A 10,243-nucleotide genomic window follows, 5' to 3' on the forward strand; every position below is an offset into this window, starting at 1 on the left:
CCAAATTTGTGAATGGCACAAAGACAGTATAAGCAGTGTAGATCGAAGCATAACATCACAATGAGATATTAATAGATTAAGTAAATGGCCTATAATGCGGCAAATGGATTTCCATGCAGATAAATGTGAGGTTATTCACTTTGGACCCAAAAGGATAGAACTGGGAACTTTCGAAGTGGGGAAAAGCTAGAAGCAGTGGAGGTCCAAAGAGACTTGGGGTTCAGGGACACAGATCATTAAAGTGTCACGAATAGGTACAGAACATAAACAGAAAGGCTAATGGAATGCTGCCCTTTATATCTACAGGACTGGAGTACAAAGGGGGGAGAAGTTATGCTTCAGTTACACAAAGCCCAGGTTAGACCACACCTGGAGTTACTGGAAGCAGTTCTGGGCACCACGCCTTAGGAAGGATATATTGGTCTTGGCAGTGCAGTATATGTTTATGAGACTGAGAAGGTTAACGGGTGATTTGATCGAAGTTTTTAAGATATTGAGGGGAACAGATAGGCTAGATAGAGAGAAACTATTTCCACTGGTTGCAGGAGCCCAGGATTAGGGGATATAATCTAAAAATTAGAGCCAGACGTACAAACATACACATAAGCATACCAACTAGGAGTAGAAGTAGGCCATTCGGCCCCTCGAGCCTGCTCTGCCATTCTATAAGATCATGGCTGATCTGTTTGTGGACTGAACTCCACTTTCCTGCCTACCCCTGATACCCGTTGACTCCCTTGTTTGTCAAGAATCTGTCCACCTCAGCCTTAAAAACATTCAATGCCCCTGCCTCCACCACTCTCCGGGGAAGAGAGTGCTACAGACTCACCACCCTCTGAGAGAAAAAACTTCCTCCTCATCTCTGTCTTAAATGGGAAGCCCCTTATTTTTAAACAGTGCCCCAAGTTTTAGTCTCTCCCACAAGGGGAAACATCCTTTCAACATCCAGGAGTGAAATTAAGAAACACTTCTACACACAAAGGGTGGTTGAACCTTGAAACTCTTCCACAGACAGCTGTTAATTTTAAATCAGAGATTGATAGATTTTTGTTAACCAACGATATTACATGATATGGGGAAAAGGCAGGTATATGGAGTTAGGCCACTTTGAATGGTGGAACCGGCTCGAGGGGGCTGAATGGCCTCTTCCTGTTCCTTTGCTCACTTGTTCTGGATTTTTCCCACTGGAGGATCCCGTCTCTCCGGAGGGTAAAATTGGATTTTTGGATCACTAAGAAGAGTGGGATTAATTGGATAGCTCTTTCAAAGAGCTGGCACAGGCATGATGGGCCGAATGTCCTCTTTCTGCACTGTATCATTCTCTGATGATTCAGTGACTGATTTTCCTGTCTGGAGTTATTGAGATGGCCAATTTCCTGCATTACAACACTTCAGAAGTACTTCATTGGCTGTAAAGTGCTTTGGGATGTCCTGAGGTGGGGAAAAGGTGCTATAGAAATGCGGGTCTTCTCTTTCTTTTCCCTCCAGACCCTCTAATTGGCCGTGTTGTGGCTGGTGACATCTTACCTGGTCATTCGCATGCGAGGCAAACAGGGGCAGCAGCAGCAACAAGGCCCCGTACTGATCGCTAGTGAGACAGTCTCCAAGTGTTCCAGTAAGGCTTCCTTCCCCTCGTAACCTTCCACAATTACCAGCAGCAGCAGATAAAAACACACCCCAAAATAACTGGGGAAAGAAGAGGAAGTGGGAAAGTCCATTCAGATCCTGCAGGTCAAACATGGAGTAACCCGAGGACAAACTCTGTGTCCCAATCATTCTTTTATTAACTATAGGATCATGGGCCACTTTGGAGAGTCAGGTTCAGGTACTCGAGTTAGACTGAGGGTTAGTATTAGGGTCGAGGCCGTGTATTAGGGTCGGGGCTGTGTATTAGGGTCGGTGCTGTGTGTTAGGGTCGAGGCTGTGTGTTAGGGTCGAGGCTGTGTATTAGGGTCGGTGCTGTGTATTAGGGTCGGTGCTGTGTATTAGGGTCGAGGCTGTGTATTAGGGTCGGGGCTGTGTATTAGGGTCGGTGCTGTGTATTAGGGTCGAGGCTGTGTATTAGGGTCGGGGCTGTGTATTAGGGTCGGTGCTGTGTATTAGGGTCGGTGCTGTGTATTAGGGTCGAGGCTGTGTATTAGGGTCGGTGCTGTGTATTAGGTTCGAGGCTGTGTATTAGGGTCGGTGCTGTGTATTAGGGTCGGTGCTGTGTATTAGGGTCGAGGCTGTGTATTAGGGTCGGTGCTGTGTATTAGGGTCGGTGCTGTGTATTAGGGTCGAGGCTGTGTATTAGGGTCGGTGCTGTGTATTAGGGTCGGTGCTGTGTATTAGGGTTGGGGCTGTGTATTAGGGTTGAGGCTGTGTATTAGGGTCGGGGCTGTGTATTAGGGTCGGTGCTGTGTATTAGGCTCGGTGCTGTGTATTAGGGTCGGGGCTGTGTATTAGGGTCGGTGCTGTGTATTAGGGTCGAGGCTGTGTATTAGGGTTGGGGCTGTGTATTAGTGTTTGTGACATGTGATGCAGGGTCACTAAGGTGGACGAGTGCCCGTGCTCTGCCACTTACGTTGCTGCCATCATGTCGATGAACATGATGGCCCGAGGAACCCAGAGCCCCAAACAGGACGTGATGCCAATAACCTGGAAGAGAGAAGAGACACTCGGTGAGGCTTCGGTCAGAGAGAAGGTGGACAGCGACGGCGACACCTTGCACCTCGTCTTTGGATAAATAAATTACAGTCTGTGCGGAACAACGATTGGATAAACACACAGCCCAAAACTCTCCCAGACACACCTGTGTCTCAAGTGCCAAGTTCAATCCTCGCAATAACTGGTCCAGAGTCGAGGGGGAGGGGCTGGGGTAGAGGGAGTGTAAGTGTTTGTGTGTGGAAAAAGTGTGTGAGAGAGTGTGTTTATGTTTGTGTGTGGACGTTGGGTGGGTGTAAGGTGATGCCTCATATTGAAGAATAGCCAGTCGTCATTCTGCTTCTAAACTCGCCCGCATGAAGGATGGTCATTTTGGGAAAGAGGAGATGAACGTGTGTCGGATCCGGGTCAGGCACAGCACAGCAATCATGGGACTGGGGGGTAATATATTTCACGGATAGAGGATTGGTTAATGGACAGTACACGGAGAGTGGGAATAACTGGGGTCATTTTCAGGTTGGCAGGCTGTATCGTGCAAGGATCAGTGCTGGGGCCTCAATCTATACCAACGACTTGGATGAGAGGGCAGAGTGTAGCCTATCCAAGTTTGCTGATGGTACAAAGTTAGGTGGGAAAGTAAGCAGTGAGGGTTCAAAGAGGCTGTTGATGGTTGGGCGATTGGGTAAGAAAGTGGCAAATGGAATATAATGTGGGGAAATGTGAAGTTATCCAGTTTGGAAGGAAAAATACAAACGCAGAATATTTTTTAAATGGTGAAAGACTGGGAAATGTTGGCATTCGACAGGGTTCTGTGTGTCCTTAAACATGAATCACAGAAAGTTGAAAGGGGGTGAGAGGCGGCTCATGTGCAGCAGAAACACCAGCACAGATCAGATGGGCCGAGTGGCCTGTTTCTGTGCTGTACGTTCGATGTGATTCCTTGCATTTTCTCACTAATAGTTGTGTCACGAATGGACGCGAACCCCTTTGTAAATTGTAGTTTTAGGTCTGAACGTCAAGCGCTATTTTATCCATCATGTTTAAGTCTGTACTGCTTGTTAAAATGGAGGAGGGAGATCATGTTGTCTAGCTTGACCAGGAGCCTCACGATCGAACCTGCTGAACTTGTAACGGTACCAACTGAAGGGATGGCTTGTTCATTTAGACAGCTGGCCATGAGCTGCCTGGGAGTCACTTCTCCATAAGATTTCTCCCTGAGAGCCCTCTGCAAGAAGCAGAACTGTCATCAAGCAGCATTAACGTCTTTCTCTAAGGCCTTTTCAGCAAGAACATTTTCCTTTTAAAGAGCCACACTTTGAAAAATCTGCAAGAACAGTGACTTCAGCCAAATCGAGCTATCTCAGTTTACCTTTGAGGGTGCTAAGGAGAAGAAGCTTGTCAGAGAAGAGCCACTTCCCACAGGTCCTCCCCGAATTCAGCATTTCTAACAGGTGATCTCCAATTTTTGGACTCTTTTGGATAATTTTAATAGACATTAGTTTTAACTGAAATCCATATTCGCTGGGTAGTTAAGATAAGTTTCTATTTCGTCATCGTCCTTGCCTCTTTTTATGCCTTTAACCTTTCACTGAATGTTTTTAAGCATGCATGGTGAAGTTAAACTCCTTCCCGAGTTTAAAAGTGTGTAAATAAACCCTGCTTTGTTGTAACTTTAAAATCTGTGCTGTTGATTGCAGTCTTTTATTATTAGGGTTTAAGAGAGGGAAAGAAATTCAAATATTATCTATTTATGGACAGGTGGTTGAAAAAACAGGGAAATTTGACCAGAGGGGGAAAAGAATTAAATTAACTGCCTGTTCGTAACAGTTGTTAATTTTACAGCAAAGATAAACTCACAGTTGGTGCTGCACTGATCCACACTAAAGTCTTCATCTTAAAGGGACATCTCACACCCTTCAGTAAATAATAAGTGTTCTCCATGTAGATAATGACAGACAATGCAGTCATGGCAGTAAGTGCAGCAAAGACGCCAATATCCAGCCAGGTCAGGTCTACACAAGGACAGAGATGGGAAAAATGAACTCAGAAACTGGACGTCAGAACCTCTGCTGTCATGGAACAAGTTCCAAAGCAGCTGCAGGGCTGAGCAACTCTTTGGAACTTCATCCTCCCCTGTTAAATGGTGTCAGGTTGTGGGCCAATTGGTAGAACTCTCACCACTGAGTCAGAAAGTTGTGGGTTCAAGTCCCTACTCCACAAACTTGGGCACATAACTCCCAGTGCCAGTACCGAGGGAGTGCTGCACTGTCAGTAGTGCCATTTTTCAGATGAGACATTAAACTGAGGCCCGTCTGCCAAGATTCCACAGGCACCACTGGAAGAAAAGCGGTGACCTGGACCAATATTTAAAGTTTGATGATTTTTCCTCAGAGCTGTTCTGACAATAGATTACAGACCTGAAACGTTAACTCTGCTTCTGTCTCCACAAATGCTGTCAGACCTGCTGAGGATTTCCAGCACTTTCTGTTTTTATTTCAGATCTCCAGCATCTGCAGGATTTTGCCGAGTCACCACTTCCTGATTTATCTTGACATGACATTAGCCTTGACCCCCTTCACCTGGGTTTCCCAATTAAAAAAAAAATTTAGGATTTTCTTCTTGACTTACTTAAGATAAGGTTGATGGATCTCGGAGGGGGTAACAAACAGGCTTCTGAAATATTGAATTTCTCCATTAGTTCGACAATGTCCGGAGGAAACCTTGAAAAACAAGTTCAACAAAGAAATGTCACTGATAAAACACTCATCATAATTTGCTTTTGTGTACATTGAGATTATCTACCCATAGGTCAGTTTGCAGTGACAACCCCTAATCCTGATCAAATTCCTTTATGCTGTGATTTACAATTGGATTCTCCTGGAAGAATTTTAAAGACTTGCATTTATATAGTGACTTCCACCAGCTCAGAATATTCCGGCGTGGTGAGTGCTTCACTGCTCACTTTAGTTGCCACATTCCTGATTCCCGCTGAATCTACTGTCTCCGACAACAGTTTTGCAGGAATTTGAGGTGGATATTTTTCAGATGAGCTGATGGTTTCTGAGAGTTGCAATTATAGTTGTGTTTAGTCAGTGATTGAAGGTCGTTCAAACAAGTAAATTGCTGCAGGTTTTCAAAAGGGTCATTTTTAGAGTATGCAGACCTCTCTGATTAACTCTCCTATCAAAGCCTTTGCTCAATATCCCTTGACACTCTTTACCCGACAAAAATCTATCAATCTCCGCTTTGAAAACTCCAATTGACCCCCAGAATCCCCAGACTTTTGGGGCAGTGAGTTCCAGGTTTCCACGACCCTTTGTGTGAAGTCAGTGTATGAAACTTTTTGAAAGGTGCTAAAATCTTGGAGGTGATTTATTACGTTACACTGTAAGGCGAAGTAGCTGTTTTTTGAAGATTGCTTCACCTATTTGTTAAGCTTGAGCCCAGAAAGGCCTCAAGAGAATGACTCACATCTGCTCCACCTTACAAACCAGTGTTGGGGATTGGGTGGGTATTGAGCATCATTGAAGTGTCCCTACAGGAGATGACACCCCATGCTGAACATGAAAAGTTCCCATAGTCCTGGACTTCTTTGTGCCATTTTTTTTTTAGGTGGAGCAGGTGAGATTCGTTCTCTTGAGGCCAAAACTTTTCTTTTAGCTCTTCTTGGGATGTGGGCGTCGCTGGCTAGGCCAGCACTTATTGCCCATCCCTAATTGCCCTTGAGAAGGTGGTGGTGAGCTGCCTTCTTGAACCGCTGCAGTCCATGTGGGGTAGGTACACCCACAGTGCTGTTAGGAAGGGAGTTCCAGGATTTTGACCCAGCGACAGTGAAGGAACGGCGATACAGTTCCAAGTCAGGATGGTGTGTTGCTTGGAGGGGAACTTGCAGGTGGTGGTGTTCCCATGCATCTGCTGCCCTTGTATTTCTAGGTGGTAGAGGTCGCGGGTTTGGAAGGTGCTGTCGAAGGAGCCTTGGTGAGTTGCTGCAGTGCATCTTGTAGATGGTACACAGTGCTGCTACTGTGCGTCGGTGGTGTAGGGAGTGAATGTTTGTAGATGGGGTGCCAATCAAGCAGGCTGCTTTGTTCTGGATGGTGTTGAGCTTCTTGAGTGTTGTTGGAGCTGCACCCATCCAGGCAAGTGGAGAGTATTCCATCACACTCCTGACTTGTGCCTTGCAGATGGTGGACAGACTTTGAGAAAGACCTGCATTTATATAGCACCTTTCACAATCTCAGACATCCCAAAGCACTTTACAGCCAATGAAGTTACGTGTAACCACTGTTGTAATGTAGGAAATGCACCTGACGAATTGTGCACAGCAAGATCTAGATCATCTGTTTTTGTGATGTTGATTGAGGGATAAATATTGGCCAGGACACCAGGGAGAACTCCCCTGCTCTTCTTCAAAATAGTGACCTGGCATCTTTTATGTCCATTAAGAGGGCAGACAGGGCCTCAGTTCAACATTGGATCTCAAGGACAGCACCTCTGACACTGGAGCATCAGCCTAAATTTTCGTGCTCAAGTCTCTCGAGTGGGTTTTGAATCCACAACCTTCTGTCTCACAGGCGAGAGAGTGCTACCCACTGAACTGCAGTTAAAGGTGAGCCACTCATCAGAGAGTGCCCAGGCTTGCTCCTGCTGATGGGGCAACCCTGTTGATGTGGATGTGGTCTACGCCCATTTGTAGGCTGTCACGAGCTGCTTCCTGATTGGAGGAGTTGTGAATGGAGTTCGACAAAATGTAATCATCAGTGAGAAGCCCCCCCCCCCCCATTCCCCCCACCCCCCCACTGCCCCGTCCTGATGGAGGGAAGGGATCTATTATCTAATATTTGGACAATCACTGCCTTGATTTTGAAAACTGAGTCTTGCTTCTCACCTTGTGTAAAGTTCCATCTAAAACTACTTCATCGATGACTGGGCTCAGGATGAGCAAGGTGTATATACAGACTAGAGCTCCCTCTACACTGCCCCGACAAACACTTGGAACACAGGAACAACAGGGTTAAATGCAAAGAAAGCTCCCTCGACATTATTCCATCAAGCTAGTTCTGAAGACTAAATTACACTCTCACCTCTGGGTCAGAGGTTTGTGGGTTCAAGTCCCACTCCAGCGAGTTCAGCATATAATACAGGCTGACATTCCCAGTGCAGTATTAGGGGAGCGCTACACTGTTGGAGATGCCGTCTTTCAGAGAAGGCATTAAACCGAGGCCCCATCTGCCCTCTCAGGTGGATGTAAAGCAATTCCACGGCACTATTCTCAGAATTGGCAATGATCAGGCAATGACCATCTCTAACAAGAGAGAATCTAACCATCTCCCCATGACATTCAATGGCATTACCATCACAGAATCCTCCACTATCAACATCCTAGGGGCTACCATTGACCAGAAACTGAACTGGAGTAGCCATATAAATACCGTGGCTACAAAAGCAGGTCAGAGGCTAGGAATCCTGAGGCGAGTAACTCACCTCCTGACTCCCCAAAGCCTTTCCACCATCTATAAGGCACAAGTCAGGAGTGTGATGGAATACTCTCCACTTGCCTGGATGGGTGCAGCTCCAACCACACTCAAGAAGCTCGACACCATCCAGGACAAAGCAGCCCGCATGATTGGCACCCCATCCACAAACATTCACTCCCTCCACCACCGACGCACAGTGGCAGCAGTGTGCACCATCTACCAGATGCACTGCAGCAACTCATCAAGGCTCCTTCGACAGCACCTTCCAAACCCGCAATCTCTTCCACCTAGAAGGACAAGGGCAGCAGATACATGGGAACACCACCACCTGCAAGTTCCCCTCCAAGTCACACACCATCCTGACTTGGAACTATATCGCCGTTCCTTCACTGTGGCTGGGTCAAAATCCTGGAACTCCCTTCCTAACAGCACTGTGGGTGTACCTACCCCACATGGACTGCAGCGGTTCAAGAAGGCAGCTCACCACCACCTTCTCAAGGGCAATTAGGGATGGGCAATAAATGCTGACCTGGCCAGCGATGCTCACATCCCAGGAACAAATAAAAAATGAATTTCTTGATTCATTCCTTTGTGTCATATTTGACCCCGGGATGACCTTCCGACCTCTATGCCATCACTAAGAGTGCCTATTTCTACCTCTGTAACATCACCTGACTACCCTTGTGCCTCAGCTCATCAGCTAAAATGCACATCCATGCCTTTGTTTCCCCAAAACCTGATGATTTCACACATTCCTGGCCAGCTTCTCACATTCTACCCTTGTAAACTTGAGGTCCTCCAAAACTATGTTTTCTTGTCCTAACTCGCACCAAGTCCCATTTCTCCATCAACCCCGTGATTGCTGACCTATATTGGCTCCTGAATAAGCAACACCTCGATTTTAAAATTCTGATCTGATCCCTGTTTTCAATTCCCTCCATGGTCTCATCCCTCCCTATCTCTGTAACTTCCTCCAGCCCCACAATCCTCTGAGATCTCTGCACTCCTCCAAGTCTGGCCTGAATATCCCTGATTTTAATTGCTCCACCATTGACGGCTGTACCTGCAACTGTCTGGGCCCTAAACTCTGGAATTCCCTCCCTAAACCTCTCTGCCTCTCTCTCCTCCTTTAAGACGCTCCTTAAAACCGACCTCTTTGACCAAGCTTTTGGTGACCTGTCCTCATATCTCTTTATGTGGTTCTGTGACTAACTTTGGGATGGTTTACTACGTTAAAGGCACTACATAAAGCAGGTTGTTGGTGGTGTTAAACCAACTTCACCAAAGCAGATTATCTTGTTATTTATCTCATTGATGTTTGTGGGATCGTGCTGTGCACAAATTGTCTGCTCCGTTTCCCACATTGCAACAATGACTACACTTCATTGGCTGTGAAGCACGTTGTGGTGTCCTGAGGATGTGAAAGGTGCTATAGAAATGCAGGTTCTTTCCTTTGCAGACCCTGAAGCCTTGGCTCCACGCGCCGCATGCCCAGACTGTTGGTTGGTCGGTTTCCTATTTAACATTCACAGCTCGCATCAACATTTTTACTAACGCTGTTACCTGGTCACTTCCTCAGGGTAAGGTATTGCCATCTTCTCTCCAATGTTAGTATCCCTTGTGCTCCTGTCTTCTGCAGCCTGTGAGTGTGTGCTGTGTGCAATTCTGTTCATTTGTTTTGCGTGGCATGTTTGCCACAATGGGTCAGGATTTTACAGAGTGTTGAACTCCAGAACTGCTACAGTAATCAATCTCCAACAGTACCAACATTGTAAACTTTGGACTTTTGGCCATCCCAGTGTTATTCTGTGCTTCCCAGAGAGGTGCGTTAATGAAAAAGAAAAGTAACTCCATTCCCCAACCCCCCCACCACTATGTCTGCTTTCTTTAATCTCCCATTAGTGGAGAATAAATTGAGAAAGCGAGGAGTGTTTGATGGGACAGTGTTGAGGGATCTTTACTCATGGATGGCAGGTCAGTGATCCCTGGCAGGGCACCAAGGGGGCAGCACTGAGCAGAGGTGAGGTGGCACTTTAGCACCATCTACTGGCTAGCTGCAGGGTAGCACTGACCTTTGTACCTAACCTTTGCTGACCTCTTCTCAGACTGTTGCAAAAGATCCC

General features: G+C 46.4%; 1 protein-coding gene across 1 annotated transcript in view; it reads right to left on the bottom strand.

The window, feature by feature from the left end:
• The window catches only part of LOC137375474 (organic solute transporter subunit alpha-like), a 24,305-nt gene extending 14,514 nt beyond the window's left edge, over nt 1-9,791 (bottom strand). The window contains exons 1-5 of the mRNA XM_068042772.1: nt 9,684-9,791; nt 5,272-5,363; nt 4,501-4,655; nt 2,564-2,637; nt 1,528-1,686 (exon numbers count right to left, since the gene is read on the bottom strand). Of these exons, the coding sequence (XP_067898873.1) occupies nt 1,528-1,686; nt 2,564-2,637; nt 4,501-4,655; nt 5,272-5,363; nt 9,684-9,715 (512 nt within the window). The 5' untranslated portion in view covers nt 9,716-9,791. The remainder of the gene's footprint in view (nt 1-1,527; nt 1,687-2,563; nt 2,638-4,500; nt 4,656-5,271; nt 5,364-9,683) is intronic.
• Between the last annotated feature and the right edge of the window lie 452 nt (nt 9,792-10,243).

The sequence above is a fragment of the Heterodontus francisci genome, chromosome 11, assembly GCF_036365525.1.
Source record: "Heterodontus francisci isolate sHetFra1 chromosome 11, sHetFra1.hap1, whole genome shotgun sequence".
NCBI lineage: Eukaryota > Metazoa > Chordata > Chondrichthyes > Heterodontiformes > Heterodontidae > Heterodontus > Heterodontus francisci.